The sequence below is a fragment of the Bombina bombina genome, chromosome 1, assembly GCF_027579735.1.
Source record: "Bombina bombina isolate aBomBom1 chromosome 1, aBomBom1.pri, whole genome shotgun sequence".
Classification (NCBI taxonomy): Eukaryota; Metazoa; Chordata; class Amphibia; order Anura; family Bombinatoridae; genus Bombina; species Bombina bombina.
Genome location: NC_069499.1, coordinates 206,079,913 through 206,106,621, shown reverse-complemented (window position 1 = coordinate 206,106,621; position 26,709 = coordinate 206,079,913). Strand labels below are relative to the sequence as shown.

Here is a 26,709-nt window from a genome sequence, read left to right as displayed (position 1 = left end):
ACCAAGCGGCTGACCAGGGGCCAGCACTCCACTCACCCTAAAAGTAGGCCCTCAATCTGTTTGAGTCAGCCACATCCGTAAACAAATGAAATTTCTGGCTCAACTCCAGCCCCATACACCACAACAAAACCTCACTAAATTCCTGCAGAAATCGCCCCCATACAAGTAAGTCCTCCTTTATGTCCCCAGTGAGCACAACCTGCAGCATTATACTTGAATTTCAAAGCCTCTAAGTTACTTTTAAAAACCCTTCTGATTTGGATGACCTTGCATGTGAAATTAAGTAAACCCACCAATGACTGCATATCTCTAACGGACACGCTCCCTGTGGAAACAGCCGCACAAAATATCTCCACCATCCTCTGCACCTTCGCTGGTGATAACCTGCACAACACAAGTTCAATTTCCTTTTTTTTTTTGTTTTGTTTTTTTTTGTTTTTTTTTGTTTTATATCCCTTTAATATGTATCAAACATCTGCATATATCAGGGCTTGACAAATGTGTTATAAATCTAGGAGCCAGCCCATAAATTTAGGAGCCAGAAACTTTTGGCTATCCCTATAACCCTCAATATATTACCTTTGTGGGGATTGCTCTGTTCACATTTAATAACAATTGTATGGTTATGCAAATACAGATATTAGCGTGTTGTAGTTTCACTCTAATTTTACTTGAATAATTGTACAGCTATACTAAATTGTTATGTTTGGTAGACCACATACAACATGACCATATCAGTAAGATACTCCTCTCTGTTCTACAACTGAGGCAGCACAAATTCTTAAGATTAAACCAGTTTTTTTTAAACGGATTGTTCTATACATATTCAGTAAATTGTTTGGTAGAGCACATACAACATGACCTTATCAGAAAGTTACTGCTCTCTGGTCTACGACTGAAGGAGCACAAATTCTCAGGATTAAACCAGATGTTTGGGGCCTTATTTCACAATCTGATGGTACCCTTACACTTTACACCACAAAACACAGCTAATCACTGGTCAGAGAAAAATAATAATTTGAGTGTTTTAAGGAAACACCGTAATGTAACAAAATAATGAAAAAAGTTAGACACTTGTAATTAAATGTATGGATTCTGGTTTAACAAAAGCTCAACTTTTTTTTTTTTATTATTAACAATTCTGCTAAAAAGCAAATATTGTGTAAGCTTTTTAACGTTCTGCTAGTTTCCATCTAGTTTGCATTTTCTACATGTAAATTCCCTTCCAGGGCAGCCTGGTAAATCTCTATGGTCTCTACAATGGGGAGTGGCTCAACACTCTCTATTATTGCAATGGTTTCTCCAAGTTCTGTGCACATGATCATCTGCTGTGGTTGAGCCTCATGTGATTTGCGATGGGTGCGAAGATTTGACCTTGTCTTAAAAGTTTTACCACAGTCAGCACAAGAGTATGGCTGTTCCCCAGTGTGGATACGTTTGTGTTCTGCCAGGTGTGTGGACTGGATAAAGGACATACCACATTCATGGCAACGGTACGGCCTCTCCCCTGTGTGTAACCGTTGGTGCTCTCTGAGGTGAGTAGTTTGCCTAAAAGCCTTGCCACAATCTTTACATGAAAAGGGGCGTTCTCCTGTGTGGGTCCTGTGGTGCAATAGAAGACTAGAGGATGCAGCAAACACTTTACCACAAACACTACATCTGTGAGGTTGCACACCAGAGTGCCGTTACTTGTGTCTGCTCACTCCACTCTGAGTGCTAAAGAATTTTCCACAGATATGGCATTTATAGGTTTGTTTGCCATCATGTACTTGCATGTGGCGTTCTAGGCTTATCTTAGAGTTTAGCTTTTTGCCACAAGTAGGGCATACATGCAGATTCCATGTACAAGAACACTTATGTTCTGAAAGTTGAGATTCCACAGCAAACACAACTCCACAATCTCGACAGTGAAGTGGCTCCTTGCCATGGTGGCCAAGCTGGTGCAACTCCATTAACTTTCTGCGCATGAATGCTTTGCCACATTCTGGGCACTTGTAAGGGAGGATGCCTGTGTGTTCATAAACATGCAATGCCAACTTATAAGCATGACTGAATGACATTCCACACATCTGGCATGGAAAGGGGTTGACACCTGTGTGCTTTGTACAATGTTGCTGTAGGTTAGAACTCTGTGTGAAGCCCCGACCACAGACTTCACACCTATATGGCTTCTCCCCAGTGTGTGTGAGGTTGTGTCTGGTCAAGTTCGCCCGTGAACCAAATGTCTTTCCACAGTCTGTACATTGGAAGGGCCGTTCACCTGTATGAGTGCGTACATGGTTCCGCAAGTGCACTTGTTTCTTGAAGCGTTTTCCACACATGCTACATTTGTGCTTTCTTTCAAGAACATGAACAACACGTTTGTGACGTACCATTCTCAAACGTGAGAAAAATGTTTTGCTGCACTGTGGGCACTGAAAGGTCTCAGCTGATGTAGTCTGATTCTCTTCTACAGGGATGGAGCTATTAAAACCATTCTCTTGGGTCACTATGTTTTTTGGAGCTTCTTGTATCCCTGTAATTTCAGAAGTTACTGATTGTATTGACAAATTCACAGGAGGAGGAGTATGTGGGTCTGTCAGTACTGCAAAGCCCTCTTTCTCTGTAACAAGTGGCTTTTCGGATTTCGACACAGGTACCCCACTCTTACCAACATGTGTTCTACGGTGATACAAAAATTTGGTCATGTTGCTAAAAGTTTTGCCACAGTGGCAGTGGTAGAAAGGATCTGCTGTATGGCTCTTTCGATGCAGCACCAGGGTCATCTCTGTTTCAAATCCTAATCCACAGTCCACACACAAGTGAAGTGCCTCTCCACGATGCACACGCATGTGCTGCTCCAGAGAAGCCTCTTTCTTAAATACTTTGTAGCAATTTGGACACTGAAGAGTGCCTTCTACATGCACTCGCCGATGGGACTGTAGCCTATTGGCTGAAGTGAAAAGTCGATCACAGTCGGGGCAGGGAAAGTCCTCTGTTTGATGTTCTTTACGATGCTTACGCAATTCCTCTGCTGAGGTACACTCTTTTCTTGCATTCTTGGCACTTGTAAACTCGCTGAAGAGAAACCCATGGTTCTTTTAAGTTCTTGTCTTTTTCTTCCTGCATCCAGTCTTTGCGCAACATCTCAATTATAGCTGTTGAAGGTGCTGTGTTTTCTGGGATTTCATACACTGGAGATGCCACACTTTCTTTCTCAGTTTCAATAAAGTGTCGCCCCTGGTGTTCCAGAAACTCTTCTGGGGTGTGAAAAACTTGGCTGCACTCTGAGCACTCATAAGGGTGCATCTCTGTCATCTCTTCAAGTTCTTGCTGCACAGTTGTTCTCCCAGTGAAGGTAGGGGTGCTTGGCACAATGTCTGCATCCTGACTTGTGCCTGAAATTACAGCTGGCATCTCCAAACCCCAGCCATTTAACGATCTCTCATCTAGAAGGACATTCTGCAAACTCAGTAAGGCCTGGATACCAGAACCTGTCTGTAGGACCACATTTTGCTGGGGCGGCTCCTCATCCTTTTTGTGTTTCCGACGGTGACTAAGCCACAGTTCAGGTGAAGTAAAAAGCTCCTTACACTCGCAGCACTGGTAATGGATCTGACTACTCCCCTGTGAGGGAGGCTGGGCTGGAACCTGTGGAATCTCCCTCATGTGCATATCCTGGTGGCGTAGCAACTCATCAGGTGATAGCAAGACTTGTCCACATTCAAGACACTGATACTGCCTTTCTTCCACAAGGCCTTGTAGGTCATTCAGATCCACAGACACATCCTGGGGTAATGTGGTCTGTATTCCCTCACCAAAGTGGTTCTGTTGATGAAGCAATACATCTTCCAGTGTGTTGTAAAGAACCCCACATTCTGAACACATATATTGATGCTGAAACACCACTGGAGTCTCAACATCCTCTGCCATGACGAACAGGCTCCAAATCTACAGTGCTCTGACTAAGCGCTCTGCCACCCCAGCCGCTGTCTCATTAACCAATTTCCTTTTTAATGCCTAAAAACGAGAGTTGCATACAGGACCCTTGTGTCTTGTCCTAAGCATGCCAAATGCAAGCATTAATTACCTAATTTCAACCATGAGCCTAGTGCATTGTTCCGACTCTTTCGGCCCCAGAAGAAGAAAATCATCAAAATAATGTGTGATTGCACTGCACATAGTTGCCTTGAAAGGACTCAAAAAAAGGAACATGATATAGACCAACCCATGGGAAGACCTCTATCTACATAGAACCTACCCTCTCATTTAGGGCTCCATGTACTAAGCCGTCAATTAATCCAACATTGTAGACATGGATAATGTCTCTGTTAATCGCCAGGGGGCGAAATGGTGTCCGCTGTCACTATGTACTAAAAATCCACCCAGAAATAGACATGAGCAGTGGCGGATTATTGATAAATTTGATGCCTCGCTCGCCTTGACTAAGCTAATGTACTTAAATGTCAGTAGAATTGTATGGACAATTATTAACACGTGACATGAAAGGTGTCAGAAACGTCATAGTAGTCACGGGAACAGAATTTGGCTACTATAAAAGTGCAACTTTTCTAAACAACTTTATTATTGTTACAGTTCATACAGTGAGTTATTTTTGTAATATTTATTTACAAATTTGATATGGCTTTATCTGGATCTGATACGACTTAAAAATCCAAAAATCCTTACTTTTCTCATCAGCAAAACGTAGTTTTGATTGATATGATTATTGATTCTTATGATTATTTATGCAGCTGTGAATCACAACTCTGAAAAGGGATTTTTAGACATGTTCAGGAAAAGGGTTAACATAGCTGCAATTAGAGGCCTTCTATGACCCTTTGCTGAAACACATCTAAAAATCCCCATTCAGAACTGTGATGTACAGCTGCAATTTGTGACCTTGCATGAAAAAAGGAAGAAGAAAAATAGAGCGCTCTTGGCTAGGGGTACCATAAGAAAAAAACCACTTGCTGGTAGTCCGCTGCCTGGATAACAGCTCTTTAACATATTTGTATACATCCTTTTGACCGGTCAATATAGGATTGTGTTTCAAACTTGCTTTATAGGATAATTTTTTTGTTTCTTTTTATACTTGCTCTTAAGGAAACCTAGAAGGTGGTTATATATATTTTATCGTTATATTTTATTATTGTATAGAGTATATGAATTATCATATGTATTATAATTGTATATTGTTATTAAAGACAATATTTTGCTTATTTTAAATTATTTATTGAATTTAAGTACATTTGAGATTTCTTGTGCAATTTTAGGATATTACCTAATTTAATTTTTTTTCTTATTGTACCCTTAGCCTAGAATGCTCTATTTTTCTTTTTCCTTTTTTTGTAGCCCTTCTTTGATCTGGGAGTGCAAGCAGGTATTTTAAATAGAGCACTGGGGGTTTGTTAAGCGCTACTCTTTTCTTTTTTTTCCTAAAATTAGTGACCTTACATGACCCTTTCCTAAAAAAATATCTAAAAATCCCCTTGCAGAACTGTGTACCAAATAGGCACTGGGCCCATTGCAATAACATGTCTAAAATCCCTATTAAGAACTGTGATTCATAGCTACAATTAACAGTCTAATTACCAAAGCAATGACAAGCCCATTCATGCCTGCTATTTCTGAAAAATTGACCCTAAAAAGATTTTTAAATAATTAGAATTTCCACTGAACATGTTTTCTGTAAATAATGTCAGTGGAAAAAGATGTTGAACAGCTCAAGAAACGTTATAACAACATCAAACGTTTTGCCAAAGCAAAATTGGCCAGAGAAAAAAATTCTGCACGTGCTACCGGGGGAGGACCAGCATATGTGGCCGACTTCAATGACTACGAGCAGAAGCTTGTTCAGCATCTAGGGCCTGAGATCATCACCGGCATAACGGACGACTGTGACAGTGATTTGAGAGGTAAATGTATTATCGTAATAATTGGCGACAAATGCTTGTAAAATATCGATAGTTCTATTTGACCAATATTATGGATGACGAATAACCTTATTTGTCTTCTTACAAAAGAAATTAGCTGCTTACGTACGTTAAGTCGCACATAGGCCCCAATGATTTAGATGCATAGAAACTATGATGCATTTTTAAAAAAATTTCATTACTATCGATTTTTGAACTAAATATAAATATTTTATAAATAAATAAATAAAAAAAGCGATTCTAAAATAATCTAGTTTGTCTAATTATCTGTTGAATGAAGCTATAATGGGATCATAAGAACAAATTGGATATATATCTACTGTATTGTTCATGCAAACAATAGTGTATTCAAGAGCTAAACATTAAATTCGTACTCGATTGTAAAAAAACTTTTTATGACGCATATAAACCTTTTTTTTTATTAGTTTATTATAAATATAGGGGAGAACTATGTAATGTGATCCCTATAGATAACATTGTGCTCATGCCGTGCCTTTGTAAAAAAAAAAAAAATCGGTCCGATTTAATTGTAATTGTTATGTTATTAAATGCCATGTGACCATATTTATTTTAGAATATACAAGTAAATAATATGATATTAACTTTGATCTCAGCAAATCTTGACCACCCCCTGATCACATGCTGTTTTATTTATTATCTATTGACTTTCATTTTACACAATTAAAGTTACACCTATCCCAAAAAAAGATCTTGCAGGATTCAAGTATAGAATACAATTTTAAACAACATTCCAATTTAGTTCTAATATCTAATTTGCTTCATTCTATAGATATCCTTTGTTGGAGAAATAGCAATGCACATGGGTGACGCAATCACATGAGGCATATCTAGATATGCTTTTCAGCAAAGTATATAAATGGAATGAAGCAAAATAGATAATAGAAGTAAATTAAAAAGTTGTTTAAAATTGCATGTTCTTTCTAAATGATAAAAGAAAAAAGTTTGGTTTCATCATGTGCCAGCAGCCACTGGCGTCATCAGAGTATTACCATTATTAGCTTTCTTTTTTTTTTTTTTTTTTTTTTAAATATTTTTATTGAGGCAAATAATAAAATAGTACAGAGCATATTAACCACAGGCATAGCCCCTTAACCCGTAAGGGCAATTGTCAAAAGTATATAACGCTGCCAATACAGTAAGCATGACATGTCATATTTTGAATCATTAATGAAAACTTACATTTCAAAAACAATAGGTGTTACAGAACAAATATTCAAAGATAATGTATAAAATTGTAATGCTTCCTGTGTGGTTAAGAAACAGAAAAACTGACCTCAAGTTTTTTAAATGAACAACATATAGGGCCCTTTTTGGGTCCTCCAGACCATAAACACATACATATATTATAGAAAAGCTTATCAATCATAACTATAACGAAGGACTCTTATGTAGTTTTTAGGGGGTCATCGATGGGATCTGTGTCCCTTAGCTTAATAAATAAGCTCCAAAAAGGGGGGGCGGAGCCTAGTAATATAAAAACAAACTAAAAACAAAGAGTATAAGATATTAGAGTTGGGCCTGAACCAGTACTAGGAGTTTATGTAGGGCTGGGCAGATTTCATCTAAAATCTAAACTACATCTATATTAACATATAATTCTCCCCCAAGCAGGAGAGTCTGATCCTAGGTAAATTATTTAGCCCAGTACTAGTTAGAAGGCAGGCATGTAAACACTTAGAAAATAAGCTCCCCGGGGGGGGGGGGGGGGGGGCAGGCGGGGTCCACAAAACAAAAAATTAGACTTGGACATGAACCAGTTCTAGGGGATTAAATGCTAAGAAGTGACCAATTATAATCATTATTATTATTATCAACAATAACAGCAGTACCTATTAGTTTGTGACTATTTCTATCATTTCACAGTGCTATAAAGCTGTACAACTTTCTCCGAACTTAACATATAAGACCTATCAACAGCAAGAGACTTATAAGGGATCTGCTGCCTCGGCCGCTGGCAGGATCATAATTAACCACATAAAATCATCCTTGCTGTAATGTTGTTGTGTAGACAAGTTAAGTCTGGGGTTTTTATCTGATAGTATAGAGAAATAATAACATATGCAGATGTTCTATATCTGAAATATATCATATAGTATATCATAAAACCTTATACTGTTACCAAATCTACTATAGAGTAAACCTAAGCTAGCACGCATCCACCAGGGAGCAAACTATATATATATAGGGAAGCACTGCTGCATCTGATCGTATGTATTATATTGGAGCTATCAAGACAGTTATAATTTTGGCTGCATGGAAAATATCTATATAACCACTACCTAAGACAGATAAGGTAATATATCATATAAAACATATGAACAGAAGGAAACCTGTTGGACTGCGTTATATTAAAACAGCTACCATTCTATCTATAGATCTTACAATAGGGAGCCATTTGTAACTTAGCTCCAATATAGTAAGCACCCTTAATGCTAAAATAACATATAAACACATTTAGAGGCAAAATATGGTAACCTAAGTTGGCATATCTAACAATAAATGTCATCATAAGACCTAGATATAGTCATGTCCACAATCCAGATAAGTGATCCATACAGTATTCAGAGTCCAGGGTATCAGACATTACTGTTGTCAAATAAGGACCCGTTAGAACAGCTATTATCAACCGCAGAAAAAGGATTGCACAGGTTGCTGTCTAGCAGTGAAAAACATCGTAGCCGACCAGCATCTCCAGGCATCTCCTATCCCACTCCTGTGCTTGAGAAAATATGCCCCAGGTTAGTCATGTCCGGCGGTGTGAATTCTCTAAGGTCTGAAGCAACAACTGTCTGCGGGAGACTGTCCAGCCAGGAAACGGAGGGATCAATACACAATTTTCCAAACAAGGGTTTGACAATAGCCTCCTCGGGGGGCTGTCCAGATAGGCCATTGCGAGTATGAGATCAGGCAGTCAGGACTCACTACCACCCGTCTCGACACGTAAGACTGTTCTAGTGTTAAATTGCCGGTCGAGTCCCTTTGTGGGAACCCCCTTACTTCTATCTTGTCGGCTGTGCATTCATAGGTCTGGCTCTGAGGGTCAGCTGCGATTTGTAAAATGTGGTCCGCCAGCGGTATCTTGAAATTCTCCTCAGTTAGTCCTAGTTGTTCCGGGAGCTGCAGTTCAGCAGTGGTAGTCCTCAAAGGATCTGGCTGTCTGTCTTCACCAAATATTTGTGTCTGTAGGTCTTCCAAAGACCGGAGCAAAGTCTTTTCAAGATTCTCTAGCAGATCGTGCAATATCCCTGAGATGTTCTCCATGTTAGTTCTGTAGTCTAGCCAATATAAGAATGACACACACCATACTGCGCTCCACGTGGCTCCAGTCTCCAGCAAACCACATAGGCCTCACTGCAAATAACGTTTCTCTGTAGCTATTAAAGCATGCCAAAGAGCATAGGTCAGGAACGTGACTAGTGGGCAAGCTCCCACATATCTTCTGGATTATTGCTGTACACCAACTTCCTCAAAATTGGTGAATTAGCTTTTAAAATATTAATTATAGTGAGGAGCTCTTCCAAAGCACATCCTGCCGCTTCGGCGTCAGGCTCCGCCCCCCCATTATTAGCTTTCTTATTGATACAGTTGATGGAAGAAGAACTGGTAAGTAAAGGATTCATTTTAACAAAATCACAAATTAGCACTATCATTTATCTTAAAAAAAATAAATAAATGTTTTATTTTTTTTAAAAGAATTAAAAATGTACAACAATGATAGTATTGACATTACATTAAATCTAGTTCTATATCATTTAGAGATAGGAATGGCAGGTGAATGACATATACTAATGAGCTGAGCTTGACATAAATGTCAAATTTATTTGATATTGTATGTAATTTTAAAATAATTTAAAGGGAATGTTATTGCATTATAATATATGCCATTTATTAAAATTAACTAAATTTGAATTATATATATTTTTTTATAGCTGATTTGGGACGTTTGTTCGATCGTTTAACCGGACATTCATCGCCATTATTTGATGGTATGTATCAATAAAATTTCTCATTTACCTATATGTTTTGTGTTTTTTATTTACATTGGTTAATATGTACATTTTTTGTGATGACTGTATTATAATCTCTCTCTTTCAATTCCATCTATTAAACCATCTGTTAATGATTTTATTTAAAACATTTCTTAAATTTTGTATTGTTTGATCTAGAAAAAGATAGGGAGATAACCATAAATCTAGTACCAATAAGAGATCAAAATCCAAATTCATCAGAAAATACAGGCCGTCAGGATGGCAGTCAGACTCCAGATTTTCCAGATGAATTTGGAGATTCACAACAATTTGAAATACATACCCCAGAGAATCAGGAGGAACAAGTGGAAACACAGGCACCACCACCACAAGAAACAGCGAAAGGAAATCTTGCAAATCCACCAGCTGTTGGATTGGCTGATATTGGCTTAACTTAAATGTTGTCACTTGTCAAGCAATATAGAGAGGACCACAGAGAAATGCAAAATGTAATGAATACTAATATTGAACGTTGGGCAGCCATATCGGAAAAAAGTATTGAAATTGAAAAGGAGAAAGTCGAAATTGAAAGGCAAAAATTAAATTATCAAAGAGAAATGTTTCAGTAGCAGAGGCAGATGGACGAAGAAGAAAAAACAGCAAATAAATAGAGCCATAAGCCTCACTGAAAGGACACTCCAATCACTATTAGCTATTATAAGTGAAAGAGATGGTACAACAGACCCAAAAAGACCAAGGCTACAATTAACTTTTTTTTTTATTTATACCCCCAAAATTTCCTAGGTTATATTTTATTTTGCTTTTTTTTTATACATATATATTTGTTCTATAAAGTTGTTTTTATTTATTTATCCTTTATTTTTTTTATTTTTTTTAACATATGTTTTTTTATTGAATGACAATTCAACAACAATTACAATTTGGTGTCAATTGGTTACAATAAACCTAATAAGGATTATTCTTTAAAGAGTAAACAGCCTTGTCTCTAATACATAAGGTAATGCAAAGTCAAAGTTTTGTCACGTATTGTCGAAATGTCTCTCCTTTTATATATATTCAACATTAACAATTTAAATATCTTCTTCCAAGAGTTCCCTTCCCCCCCAACCTGAGGCCACTATTCTGCGTAAGACCTCCCTTCTTATCATTCTTTGTCCTCATTGTTCTAAAACTTTTGAACTGATGATAACTATAACCGGCTGTAACACAATCTCAAGCATTTCTCTTTAGTTAGATACCTTTAAACTTGGGTGCCTAACAGTTGACTCCTCCTTCCCCTGGGACCTGATTCCTCCTGTTTATATGCTTTACAGTATTTTCCATTCCCCCCTCAGTTGTGCAGTTAATATGTATTGCGAAATAGATATTATTTGTTTTTGGATCTGTTCTGGCTGCTGTAAAATTATTTTTTTCCATTTTCTCATGAATGCTCTGACCCTCACTTTGGCATCTCCCATAGTGTTGAACTGTTCTATTGTCATCAGCTGTAACAGCAAATTTTTGAGCTGTGTTAGTGTTGGCGGATCTCTGTTTCTCCATTCTTTGAGGATCAGTTTTCTCATGGTGAGAATTATGTTATATATAAGCAGTTTCTGTGTACCTAATTTAGTCAAGGAGCATTATGGCCCATCCGTCAAAATTGATATTGGTAGAACTTATCATGTTTATCCATCGTTCAGTCATGGCCCAAAATTTTGTTAGTCGTGGGCACGTCTCAAACAGGTGTGTGTAGTCGGGGTTTGGATGTCGGCATTTGATGCAAATGTTATCAGCGTCTTTCACCCACTTGCTGTAAACCCTAGGGGTGATGTGTGCTCTATGGATTGTTTTGGTATGCATTTCCCTTATGTCAGCCATTAGAGTAGCTTTTCTGACCCTCTCTACACTCTTCGTGATTTGTTCCTCAGATATCTGCATCTGCAGAATGTCTGACTACTTGCCACTCAAGTTTACCCTGTGTCTTTGGTTTGGTATGTCTAATAGCATTTTATAAATAGGGGAAATAGAGTGGTTACCTTGTGAAGTTAAGGAGACTAGTCTAGATATCGGATCAGTGTTCTCTGTGACGTTTATATATTTCTGTAGCTGTGCAACATAGTGTTTAATTTGAAGATATGCAAATTGATGTTGTCTAGGTAGTGAGTATTCTTTCTGTAGTTCTTGAAATGTATGGGTTAGTCCGTTGGTTTCTGATACTAACTGTCATACCAATTGTAAACCTTTGTCCTTCCATTGTACAAAGGGTTTCGTCGTTAGTCCTGCCGGGAATTGCTGGTTTCCTCCAATGAGTATGAATTTTGTGTGTGTATGTAATACTCCCATCGATTTACACATTTTCTTCCAAGCCCTGATTGATTCTCCAAATAGAGGAGAGTCTTTGGTCATTGTATGTATTTTATGTGTCTCTATGTGCGGCAACATTGCTAATGACCATGGCTTCACCATACTACTCTCTATGTCTGTATGTGTGCAGTGATCTGTGTTACTCAGCCAGTCCAACACATATTTTCTGGGCGTTGTCCAATTATATAGTTCCAAATTTGGTTACCCAAGGCCCCCCAATGGTACTGAACACATTAGTTTCTCAAGACTTAGCCTGTGTTTTTTCCCTGACCATATGAAGTTTGTGAACTGTGTGTTTAGATGTGTCAGATCTTTCTTGTGTAGTAGCATAGGAATCATTTGAAAGGCATACATGATCTTGGAAAACAAAATAATTTTTATCAGGCATATCCTGCACGACACGGACACTGGTAGCGTCTTCCAGTTTTTGAGGTCCTCCACAATTTTGCTAATGATTGGACTATAGTTAAGTGTGTACCACCTGGAGGGGTCCTTTGATAGGCTTATGCCAAAGTACTTAATGGTATTGTCTAGTATTTTGAATTTGTATCCTAAGGATTCTCTGTAGTCAATTGGGGAGAGCCACAAAATTTCACTTTTATCTTTATTAATTTGGTACCCCGCAAACTGGCTGAATTCCACAATAAGAAACATCAACCAAGGTATTTCATTCTCTGGTTCTGATATGAATAACACCATATCGTCCATGTATAACGACAGGTGCAATGTCGCCCGTCCTAATCTTATTCCCTGAGTTTCCTTTCTGATTCTGTAAGCCAATAGCTCCATTGCTAAGTCAAAGAGGAGAGGAGACAGGGGACAGCCCTGTCTCGTGCCCTAAGTAGTTGAAATCTTGAGGAGAGTGTCCCATTGACAATCACCGCTGCCTGTGCTGACGTATAGATGCTGGCGATCACCGTAAAGAAAGAGCCCCTAAAACCATATCTGGACATCGTGTGGAACAAATGGTCCCACAATACCTTATCGAAAGTCTTCACCAAGCATGCATGCCTTTTGTGGTGGTGTGTTTGCCTCTTTCCCGTGGCTCTTCCGGTAGTGCTGTAATACTAATTGTACTTTATGTTGAGTACTGAAGATTTGCCCTTGACAAACCCTGTCTGGTCACTGTGGATAAGGGTTGGTATTATGGCTGCTAGTCTGTTAGCCAGTATTTTAGTGAAAATTTTATAGTCACTATTTAGTAGTGATATGGGTCTATACGACTCTCTAGCAGTGGGGTCCCTCCCCAGTTTTAGAAGGATGCAAATGTGTGCCTCTGTAAAGTGTTCACTCGATGTACCTTCTCCTGTTATGTTGTCAAAAAGTATTTCTAAGGGTCCTGACACCTTCTCTATCATAAGTTTGTAAAATTTGTTGGGTAAGCCGTCCGGCCCTGCCATCTTGTTTAAGGGAAAGTATCTGATCACCCTTTGTATTTCTTGCGCTGTGATTGGTGCTTTTAAATGTTTGAGAGTCTCTTCTTTGATTTGCGGTAGTGTTATCCCCTCCCAGAACTGTTCCCTTTTTTCCGTATCTACTGGATGTGGGGTGTATAACTCTGAATAGTAATTACAAAATGCCTGCTGTTTTTTGGTTTCCGTAATCAGAGGTTTTCCTTGAACCTTCATGGACGGTACAACATTAGGTTTCCTTACTAGCCTGGTGATGTTTGCTAGTGTGCTGCTTATCTTGTTACCATACCTATAAAAGCGTGCTTTCGATTTAGTCATGGTTCCCCAGGCATTTTGAAGAAGGAAAGTGTCTCTCTGCTGTTTGATCCTGGTGTATTATTGTCTGTTCTCTGCATTGGGGGTCCTGAGATATTTATTGTAAGCATTTGTGACTTGCCTGAGGAACATGTCCTCTCTTTGTTTGCACTTCCTATTAACCCCTGATGCATATGCCATGATTAACCCCCTTATAACCACCTTCGCAGTGTCCCAGAATAGAGATGGTGTTGAAATGTGTGCTTTGTTTAAATCTGCATAGTGCAACTATTCCCCCTTAATGTGGTTTAGGAGGTTAGGATCCTTGTATAAGTAATATGGGAATTTCCACCCCTCCCTTTTGGGCCGTCTGGAGCCCACCGATATTGACAGTGATATTGGTGCATGATCAGACAGTGTGACCGTGTCAATTTTAGTATCTATTATCTGTGGGCTCAGGGTTGTTGATGTGAGGAAGAAATCTATCCTTGATAATGTCTGTTTGGATGGTGATATGCATGTGAAATCTCTGTCTTCTGGATGTCTAGCTCTCCAGATGTCCGTCAAGTGTAGGGCCCTCTTAAATTTATTTAGCATCCTGGTTTCCCTCTTACAGTATGTAGCTAGGTGTTGTTTAGTCCGAGGAAGGTCTGGATTGGGAATTTTTCTGCTGGTACCTGTGGGGCTATGTTAAAGTCACCCACTACAATTAAAGGCCTCTCTGTGTGTTGTATTAATTTCCCTTGTAGTGTCTACCAAAACTCCCCCTTATTGTGTAGAGGACCATATAGTCCACAGAGAGTAAATGCTATGTGTTCGAGTTCTATACTTAGGATGATGTATCTTCCCTCTTTGTCTATTTCCCTGTGTGTTATTTTGTATGGTATCTGTTTCCTAAATAGAACGGCTACTCCTCTAGCATTTTTGCCTTCATAGGGTGTGAAAATAGCCTTGTTGTTTGAAATATTTAAGAATTTCCTTTCTTTTTATGGGTGACGTAATGCTACCCACGTCCATGCAACAATCTTAATCTGATCTAGTGACATTGTTCAATGAACACTATCTGTCACATTATGTTGTGTTATTTTAGTGTGACAAGCTCTGGTGATTGCTTACCCGTACTGTGTCTAAGATGGTTGTTTTATGGTACCTGTAAACTGCTTGGGATACTTTTCTGGATGTTATGGAAAGGTCCCAGGTGAGGTATTGTATTGAGTCCAACCTGCTTGCAAGAGACAGAAGGTAAACACTTTGATCAGTACACTTACACAATTACTGTATTTCACAACCCAAAAGCTGCCTGAACCCCTAAGACAATGCAATGTGAACAATATCCACAATAATTACTTTTATTTTTTAACAAACCCCCCCCCCCCGATAACTTGAAGTGTAATACTTATTTGAAGCTGTCCATTCTTTGCCTTATTACAGTCATTGTGTGAAGACCTCTTTTCTGTGGGACTTGTAGTGGTCCCTGCCGTGTATTATGTAGTGTCTCTTCCTATAGGATCTGGATTGATTTTCACGGCATGTCCTCTGGCTGGTGTTCTTCTTCTATCTGGTGGTTTTCACCTCCTTCCACCTGATGCAAATACTTCTACAATTGACCAGTGGAGTCGAAAGTCTTGGACCCTGTGGTGTTTGAGTCCGCAGTTATGCTGGGTACAATAATGCCACTGTCATCCCTTTGTCCATGAGCTGTCTGCAGTATGGAGAGAACTCCCTTCTCTTCCTGGTCACTTATGCCGAGTACTCCTGGGAGATGTGCAGTTTCTTACCTTCATGCTGAATGGGCCTAACTTGTCTGTATGCTCTCAGCAGTTGTACCTTGTCTTTGAAATTTAAATATTTAATCATAACCTGCCGAGATGGTGCATCTCTACTATCCATAGCTCTTGATCTCCCCACTCTGTTGGCCCTCTCCGTTGTGCAGGGTATACTAGACTCTGGGAGCTGTAGCAGTTGCGGTAGTGTGATTTCTGCAAAACAAATGAAATCAGTGCTGGGGACTGTGTGGTTATCTATTAATTTAAAATATCTCTACTTTCTACTAAATATAATAATGGTGGTACCACTAAAACCAACACAGATAAATTGTGAAATAAACTCTATGAGGGTCCTCCATTATTTGTCAAACAGTTTATTTAGGAATCAATATATGTTAATAATAAGATAAATATTTACAGGTATATATATATCAATCTATCACAATCCGTAAGTTTTTCCTCCTCAACCTGTTTTCCAAGTCATCCAATCTTGCTAGTAACACAGTTTTTTGCCTCTGGAGTTGTGTGACATTCGTGGTGGTTTCTTGCTGTCTGATCTCCGTATATGAAATTCTTTGTTCAACATGTGTCAGTTTTGTTGAGAATTGTTTAAATTCTGATGAGAGTCCATCCCATTTTGAAGTTGTTCAATCTTTGAGAGGAACAACGCGGACAACTGTTTGACTATGTGATGTTTGTCTTTTAGTTGAGAGTCCTCTATTGTATCCTCTATACTGGGATCAACATGTATTTCTGCTAGATGTCTTGTGTTGCGCTCTACGTGCTTGTTCTTGGAAGCCATTGTTTCAGTTTTTTCTGGAAACTGTGATAGTATGTGTGCATACAGCGGTTGGGGAGATGTTCTTGGTAGCAAATCAGGAATCGACAAAACAGTGTATTCTCAGGAGTGTATGTCCCCTTACCCAGGTGTGCTGCCTATATGGCTGAGAAATGTGTGGCTTAGTAGGATTGTTGGGTATCCAGGAGGTAAAATCTAGTCAGCCCGGAGGGTTCTTAGTCCTCACACAAATTCACTATGATATTGTTATAGCTTCAGTAATCCATATGTGAGTGGATTGCATTGAGGGGGGATCAGGTCATGGGGCCCTACTCCTCATCTTGTGGCTGCTTTTCTGTGTGTGAGATGTTTTCCCCTTTGTAATGCCAATTTAAGGACAACCTAATCCTCAGTATTTATGCAAAGCAATATGATCCCACTAGTAGAAATAGTAAAAACAAAATTCAAGGGATAGCACACCTTAGATTGAATTTTCCAGCTGCTATGACCCTTTTCCTCCACTTGATGGCAGTCTAAGTGCATACATGTTTTTTGTAAGTTTCCAAAACAGTGTATGGCCCCTGGATTAAGGCCTCCTCGAAGTGTGTTTATCTTTAGTATGTCACCACCTGATTGGCCCACTAGCGACAGTCACATATATCCCTTATAAATAATATTAGGCAGCTCCTGTCACTTTATGTCTTGGCCTGAAGGAACCTCAACTGCCATGTGGGAATGTTACTGTGAGGTGGATTGTCACATCGGTACTCACTGTGTCCTTAGGTGCTATGCGGTCTCCTCCTCATGGAATCCTATGGCCCCTGCAGTCCCTCTCTACTGAGCTCTGTCTGTGATTGCACTGCTCTCCGGTGGAGTATGCCTCTGTGTTAGTACCTTCTCCCCTCAGGCAAGAAGGCATCTGCGCTTTCGCGCTACTTGTGTTCCGACTATTCAGGTGCTAGGACACTGTTGATATCCCCCAACGCTGCTCTGGCCGACACTGACCAATCCCTGTTTGATTGGGACCTTGGGGTCGTGTAAGGCTTGTGCGCTGGAGCAGATTAAGTGGCTCTGTGAAGGCTTTTAGCCACTTCTTTACTGGAGCTCTCAATCCCTGCTACCTCTCGGTAGCTCCGCCTCCCGGAAGTTATCCTTTATTTTTAATTATTTTTTTTATTTAAATTTTGTTAGTAAATAAATACAAATTTTGTTGAAAAAAAATATCCTTTATTCACAAAAACTCGAAATTTTCAATTATTTATTGATCCAAACCAAAAAAAATGATTTGGCATTTTTTTAGCCTTTCTTAGGAAAATTATATTCAATATTTTTTTATAAACAAAATAACAGAATAAAATCAAATAACATATTTTTTACAGTAAATCGACTTGCTCCAATAACATTCCCAAAGTTGCCCTAATTTTAGAGATTTTTAGTTTAACATTATCTTCAAGACAACTCTGAGTGCTTTTGTCTTCAGTTTCAGTAGTTGATGTTGAAGATACATTTGTAGACTAACATAAACAAAACAATGAGTATTTAATTTTACATATCCATATTCAATTTATAATATGATTATCTGTTCAAAATCATTACCTCCTACTGGTGTATTATCTATATCAATGACTATATTGGGTTCTACACGTTTGTCCACTCCTTTAAAGCTTTCATCAGACCCAATTCCTAAAAATATATGAAATATTTAATTTTTTTCAAATATTTTTTTTAAGAGTAAATAGTTTGAAACATACCTTTATCTTCCATAATTGTTCTTGAATTCTTGGCTGACTATCAGCTGAACTTAACCCTTCACCTAATGGCACCCTAGCAGGAGTTTAAAAATCATCTATTTCAACCATATTTTCTAGGTCTTCCATGGTAATATCTATGTTACAGTAATAAAAAAGAGATACATAAACAACTATGAAGCCAAAAACTATTTTAAAGATATAAATTAGATGTCATCTAACCATTACCTGCCTGGGTATTTACACTCATTTGTTGAAAACCTTGATATGGATTGGGAGATAATTCAATATTCAATAGTGTTAGTGGCATAGGTGTAGATACAGCTTCACTCCTGGGTGTTTTCACCAACATAGCTAGCGTGGTGGCTGTTTACCCTTTATTTTCTTACTTTGCATATCTATAAACATATAAATTAAATTAAAAAAAAATATTCAAGGGGGGCGGAGCCTGGCTGCAGCTAAGATGGCTGTGTAACTCCGGTGCTCTGCAAAGAAGGGCTCTTAAACCACTGACCTGGAGGTGTTATGCTGAGCCAAATAGTACCACTACATGATCAAAAGTAGCCTCCATACAAGAGGCATCGACTGATCATTCAATATCACCTTATACCTCTTCATTTGCAAAAATAGGAAATTCTGCAGAGAACGTGGGGCGCCATGTCACTTCTTCACCCCATTACAACTGTCTGAGATGCATCTGACCGGCGTCAATTAATTAAACAAGCTACACCGGTACAACCCTCCTGATCTCTACTTACCGGACACAACTACCCGGTCCCTGAGGACAGCCTAACGAGATCGCTATTCGGTGTGACCGGAAACTCCCTTATCGGAGCTATCAGAGTGACGGCGGCCATTCCAGCAGCGCTGCTTCTGCAACAAGGGTAAAGATCTCCCTTCTCCATTAGCTGCTAACACGCAATCGGCGATCCACCCTAATACCCGGTCACTGCAGTAGAGCTATCAGACCGTCTGCAACAGGGGCTGCTACACACTTAAAGTGAAACAACATCGGCACCACACAGCCCGCCATAGTTGCGGCCTGAGTCATTCAGAGGGAAGAGCCGGCCCTATAGTATAAGGGGGAGATTCCTGTACAGGGACTGCCATTAGAATTGACAATAAGAGAGCTACCAATAATCAATCCACATAAGACCTATCACACTAAGCAGATAGCTTTATATATGATAGGTGCCCCTCTGTTCCCATGCTACAAACCACAGGAAAGGAATAAAGAAACTATAGAGCTCAGGAAGCATTCCCAATTTCTTCTAGAGTGTTTATACAGGCAATATATAAAGTGCATATAGGGCCCACCTGTAACAAAGGAAACCTGCACCTTTTCTGACAGAAACTGCTGACAAAGAGATACACCCTCCAACTGTCTGATTATAGGCTTCTATAACTGCTTAAAACATATAACTAATAAATAACAAAAAGCAGGGCGTTCTCAAGCTACAGTAGTAAGAATTGCAAGGCTGATGAACTCTGACATAGTGTTATTTCTTACCCCGTGCTCATATACCTCTGTTGCACACAGTGCACATATAAAACCTAATTGGCACACAAGATCTCCAAAAGGTGCTGAATGCAGACTGCTGGAAAACATACCAACACTCTCCAGTATCTCTTATTCTCAAAGAGCTAGATATTCCCTGCTTCTATAGAGGCTATATTGCTTCACACTACCAGCATTACAATGATGGCGGCTAAAAGACATACCAAATCTGAAAAAGCCTTGAAACACACATCAACAAAATCTCATACTGTATCATCCTTTTTTGCTCCAGAACACCCAACATCTCCCATTCTCTCTCAAAATAAGCACTCTTCTACGCCAAGCCAGGAAGATCCTGGGGCGGAATCCTCACCCTCACCTAAAATACCCGATAGTATTCCTGCAACGCTCCTATCTCAATTTGCAACAAAACAAGAGATATCTACGATTTTTCGAACATGTCTACGCGAAGAACTACTAGAAATGAAACAAGACCTACGCAACTTAGGTTCAAGAGTAGACATGCTGGAAGCAGAGACCGAGGAAGTGAGAGGAGATATCCACAGAATTGAGGATAAAACTACAACACATCAAGAAACAATCACCACATTAATGGACAAGATTGACAACCTTGAGAATAGGAGCAGGAGGAAAAATCTAAGGCTGAGAGGTATTCCAGAGTCTATCCTGCCGAAAGACTTCCATGAATATTTACAATCTCTATTTACCTCTATCAAAGAATCTGCTTACCCGAATGACATACTTTGGGTAAGAGCCCACAGGGCCCTCAGGCCTAAACCTCCTGATAATCCCCCTCCCAGGGATGTTATTATTAGATTTAAAAATTTCCTTGAAAAGGAGATGCTGCTCCACCAATCTCGCAGACACCAACCTGTCAAGTTTAGAGGTAACGTGATACAATTTTTTCAAGACCTCTCTACAAGAACTTTACAGATAAGAAAAGAATTTTCCCCGCTCACATCTTTACTCAGGAACAAGAAGGTCCCCTACAGATGGGGTTTCCCCGTCCACCTAGTAGTGATCCAGAACGATCGACGATACACCTGTCATTCACCTGAAGATACGCCATCCTTTTGCAAGGACCTGGGTATAGATCAACCCTTGACAGAACCTTCTGACCAACCCCCTGCTCAAGCGTTACCCAAAAGGATAAAATCCAATTCGACGCGATGGCACACAAAAATGCCACGCAAAGCATCTGACCCAAAGCAAGGAAAGGGTCACAGGGATACATCTCCTCAGAAACCTCCTTTCCATCCTGACTCTGATGAAGATTAACATTGATCCCTACTCTGGCAAGGGTCACTCACATTTGTGGTTGACCTATGTGGACATTTCTATTGACCGAATGGAGCTGGGAAGGTGAGAGATACCCATATAAGGTAATACTAAAGACACTTGTGACATTGATAGGGGATCTTTTTTCCTCCCTTCTCCCCCCTTACCTTTTTGGTGATTATCCATAGTATAAAGTCACCCCAGGTCACCCTCATATACCCAGCCACCACTTCCCAGGTTTTGACAGACGTCCCTCCAGCCTTAACGTGGTGATGTGCTGGAATAATGATAATATAATATTAAGAGTCCCACTCTTTGATTTTGTCCCCCCCAAAGAACTTGCACTCTAATTTATGTCTATGATTAGACTTAGAGACGTGTTTGTATTGTTTATCTTGTTGATGTTTTTTTTGTTAATGTTTTCAGAATATGTTCTTAATATTTATCGTAATGTTTCTTCAATAAGATATGAAGACTATGGTAAGGTGTGTACTCTCTGTACGAAAGTGGCCTGCCAACATCTCCACCGCAGCACTAACCTAATATATATTACACTCGTTTCCTTACACATTTACATACACCAGATTTATGGCTCATAGAAATAACAAGGAACCACACCCTTTATTGATTCTATCCCAAAAGGCAAAAGGGCTGAACTCTCCATGCAAACGCTCCAAGGCACTTTCAGATTTAGCAAAGAGAGGGGCAGATATTATATATCTCCAGGAGACGCATTTTAAAAAAAAGAGCTACCCAAAATATCTAGGCCGTACATACACTCAACACTATCACAACACAGGCCCCACCAAAAAATGTGGCGTAAGCATTTTGCTTAAAAAATCACTACCCTTTACACTTCTAAATAAGATATCTGACATGGAGGGCAGACTCCTGGGCTTAATAGGTCTCCTATATGGTCAGCCTATAACCCTGGTTACCATATATGCACCAAATACCACTCCCAAACCATTCTTTGCCAAATTATTCACCAAACTACTGGATTCCTCTAAGGGGCCAATATACTTGGGGGGAGACTTTAATTTCCCACTTCAACCACAATTAGACTGCACAAACCCCCTCACCAGAGGGAATACTAAATTTTTTACATATATTTGGAAGAATCTTAAAGTACACAATTTACACGATACTTGGCGATACCTTCACCCAGAAACTAGGGATTACACATTTTATTCCTACCCGAACAAGTCCTATAGCAGGATTGACTATATCTTTACTAACCAACCTGGCTTAGCCCAAATCACTAATTGCTCAATCACATCCACTCCATGGTCAGACCACTCTGCAGTTCAACTACACATTAATTGGCCAGAACGTACCACATATCATTACCATTGGATGCTAGATGACACCCTGTTGGGCGATGCAGATAATGTTATACAATTAAATAAAACCTTGGAGGAATACTTCCTTTTTAATGTTCCTTCAACACCAAACCAGTTTTCAGTTTGGGAGGCACATAAATGCTTCCTCAGGGGCGAATTCATCAAGATGAAATCCAAGATTAACCAGATGAAACACCAAAAATACAAAGACCTCACAGCTAAACTAGCACACTTCACCCTACAGCACAAGCTCTCTCCAACAAATCTTTCTATCTTGGACGAGATAACAACTATACGGCAGGCATTAGATGATTATTTACAGATAGAATATCATACTCTGAAACGGAAAACAAGTAGCTTGTTTCATTTCGAAGGGAACAGAGCGGGTAAATACCTAGCGAGATCACTTAGAAAGAGAAAACTCAAATCATACATTTCTGAAATATACACATCAGATAAACCCCCTCAGAAAACCACCCCAGATATCTTAGAGGTATTTCACACTTACTATTCAACCTTATATAACATACACCCCGAGACCCCAGCAGATCAACTTTCAGCAGCCACCCACAAATTCCTCCAAGAATGCCAGCTCCCATCTATAGATGACACACAGTTAAAGGATATCACTTCATACATCACCCCGCAGGAAATCACACATGCAATTCAAGATTTAAAACCAGGGAAAAGCCCAGGCCCTGATGGGCTTTCAGCTAAATATTACCAGACGTTCAAAGACACTATAGTACCCCATTTGACGAAATTATTTAACTCCATCATAGACGGAGCGCAATTTCCCTCCTCTATGCTAGAGGCACATGTGGTGGTGCTGCCCAAACCCGGCAAACCGGCTACGACGCCCTCTAATTTTCGACCCATATCACTGTTAAATCTAGACATCAAATTGTATGCCAAAATTCTGGCCACTCGACTGAATAAAGTTCTCCCAGATCTCATACATACTAACCAAGTAGGTTTTACCCCACGTAGGGAAGCCCGTGACAATACCATTAAGATAATAAATATGATAGAATATGCTAAAACTCACCATATCCCATCTATAGTTCTTTCACTTGATGCCGAAAAGGCGTTTGATCGTCTTAGCTGGCCTTTCCTGACTCAGACCCTAAGAAAATTTGGATTCAACAATCAATTTATTCATATGATCTTTGCCCTATATAACAACCCTAGGGCGAAAATAAAATTGAATGACTCGCTATCTTACCCTTTTCACATAAATAACGGCACTAGGCAAGGATGCCCACTCTCCCCAACTCTATTTATTATGGCAATGGAGGTCCTGGCGGCCCACATTAGGATGGAGCCCCAAATCTCCGGTATTACCATAGGACAAAAAGAATATAAAGTTTCCTTATATGCGGACGACGTCATACTCACCCTTACGAAACTTCCTACATCTATTCCTTCCCTAATGTTTCTGTTTCGGAGATATGGAATGTTGTCCAACTTCCGCATTAATAATACAAAATCGGAATTTATTAACTTAGACTCTCCCCCTGAAGACCTACATGTATTACACTTGCACAAGTTTAAACACCAGGCTAAAGCATTGAAATACTTAGGGATTTTAATTACACCAAACCTACAGGAGATAATTCCCTTAAATTTTGACCCTCTAAGAAACCATATTAAAGCTACCCTATCCTCATGGTCCAATAAACCAATCTCTTGGTTAGGAAGGGTAAATGCCATTAAAATGGTAATACTCCCCAAAATTTTGTATATTCTACAGGCGATACCCACCCCCATCCCCGACCCCATTATCCACTCCTTACAAAAACTCATTAACTCATATATCTGGGGCCATAAGCGCCCTAGGATTGCTACACAAACTCTGTACCGCTCCAAATTGGAGGGGGGTCTGGGAGTACCCAACATACTTATGTACCGTTACGCTACTTTCATGACCAGAATAGTCAATTGGTGTAAACACACCAGACATAAGGAATGGGTGGTCTTGGAACATACGTTTGCAGGGGAGAGTCAAATGGGGGGTAGATGTTGGCTTCCAGTGAAACGTGACAAAGGTGCATTGGAATTCCCTATCACAGTGAGAGAGACGTTTAATGTCTGGGGGAAAATCTTAAAAAAACATAAGTCTATCTCCACACCTTTTTCTCCCTTGACTCCTATCATAGGTAACCCTACAATCTCGTCTTACTTTATCCCTCACCACACCGACATGACTAATCTAACTCAAGTGATACCGCACTACTCCCTTCTACAGGATAGTAAGTTAAAACCTAGAGAGGAAGTGTTTGAGATATTGGGACTCTCCCTCAAGAACTGGCTCCCATACCACCAACTTGTACATTATTATACAACACACACAGAGAAACATAACCTGTCTCGACCCTTGACACCGTATGAATCCTTATGCTACCTGCCTTTCCCAGCAACGGGCACTCTTTCCAAATCTTACAAATTATTAATATTAGACAGTTCAACTCACCCCCCATCTTACACAATAAGATGGGAAAAAGAGCTTAATGAACAGCGGCCACCCAAAACATGGAAAATAATATATACCCATATGAGCTCCTCCGCCTCCTCCATGAATATAGCGGAAATTAACATAAAACTCCTCTACAGATGGCATTATACCCCCGACAGATTAGGAAGGCTATTCCCACACACTAATTCCAACTGCTGGAGGGGATGTACACAACAGGGCACTTTCACCCACCTATGGTGGTCATGCCCGATTGCGCAGGCATACTGGGCAGATATCAGAAGGGAAATACAAATAGTTATAGGGACCTCTCTTCCATTTACACCTTGGACTCTCCTATTCAACTTTCTTCCGCAGATAACTTGTACGTTGAGACTGAAGCTCGCCACAATAATGATCAATACAGCTAAGCGGTATATCCCATATTACTGGAAGCAACCCACCCTACCATCTATACAATTCTGGCGAGATAGAGTATCTACTGCCTTAGCATTGGAGCAGTACCACTATATCAAATTGCATAAAATAGATGATCTCCTTTCCATTCGCCTGCTCTGGGAGGAATACCTCCTCTCCCCAAAACCCTCCACTACTTTACACACCTACCATTAAGTTTCAACACACATAATCCACCTTAGAACCTCCCGAGACTCTATGTTTGCCAAAACTCACATTTATCAAATTACATATTGCCTTCTTTTGTATCCCGCACACAAGCCTTTGCTTAACGCCTTTCATAGTCTTACAATAATAATAACAGTAATTATAATTACAATGATGGTTATATTCTGAATTTGGTTTTTTTTGTTTGTATTGTCGAATGTTATATTGAAGAAATGTCAAGTTGCATAAAGGAACTAGAACACTCCCACAAATGGAGGAGAAGGATTGCATTACATCAAGAACACTTTTATCATCTCCATAACGAAACTTGTGTTTAACGGAATAAGTTGTATAAGGATTGAGTCTATATTTACTCCTCTGTACCATGCTTAAACTGTCTAAATATTGTATGCTGCATCTTGACACAATAAAGTTTTTTTTTTCAAAAAAAAAAAAAAAATATTCAAAACTTTATTCAAAATTTTTTTCACAATAAAAGATATCCATGCTACTCCAAATTTAATATTAGTATTTTTTAAAGCAAGAATTTACATTTCATTCTACTAACACAGTTCTGTATGGTTACTTTTATACAAATTAAAATTATAATCTTCTAACATTCTTAATCCAGTTCTTTTTTCTTACTAATTAAAATTACATTTTACTCCACTAACACAGTTCTGTATGCTTACGTTTCTAAAAATTAAAACTTGAATCTACTAACATTGATAAAGGGACACTCAACCCAATTTTTTTCTTTCATGATTCAGATAGAGCATGACATTTTAAGAAACTTTCTCATTTACTCCAATTATAAAATTTTCTTCGTTCTCTTGCTATATTTATTTTAAAAGTAGGAATGTTAATCTTAGCACTTGCTTATTGGAGACTTCCATTTACCCACCAATAAGCAAGCAAGGTTCTACAAAAAAATGGTCCGGCTTCTTGCATCACATTCCTACTTTTTAAATCAAGATAGCTAGAGAACGAATAAAAATTGATAATAGGAGTAAATTAGGAACTTGCTTAAAATTGAATGCCTTTTTGATTCAGGAATTACAATTTTTTGGTTCAGTGTCTCCTTAAAGCATGTTCCTTTTTTCTGACTAACTAAAATTTTAATCTAAGAACATAGTTGTGCATGTATTTCGTTAACAAAAACAAAAGATATTTCCATCTACTAACACTCTCCTAGATTTAGAGTTCTGCGTTAGCCATCAAAACCAG

At 39.2% G+C, this 26,709-nt stretch overlaps 1 protein-coding gene across 1 annotated transcript; it reads right to left on the bottom strand.

Annotated features, from left to right (window-relative positions):
- Positions 1–1,093: 1,093 nt before the first annotated feature.
- On the bottom strand, positions 1,094–3,951 carry LOC128657249 (zinc finger protein 574-like). Its single transcript, XM_053711524.1, has 2 exons — positions 3,173–3,951; positions 1,094–3,057 (listed from the first exon to the last, which is right to left on the bottom strand). Exons 1-2 carry the CDS (start codon positions 3,910–3,912, stop codon positions 1,686–1,688), a joined length of 2,112 nt encoding a protein of 703 aa, XP_053567499.1. The 5' UTR covers positions 3,913–3,951; the 3' UTR covers positions 1,094–1,685.
- Between the last annotated feature and the right edge of the window lie 22,758 nt (positions 3,952–26,709).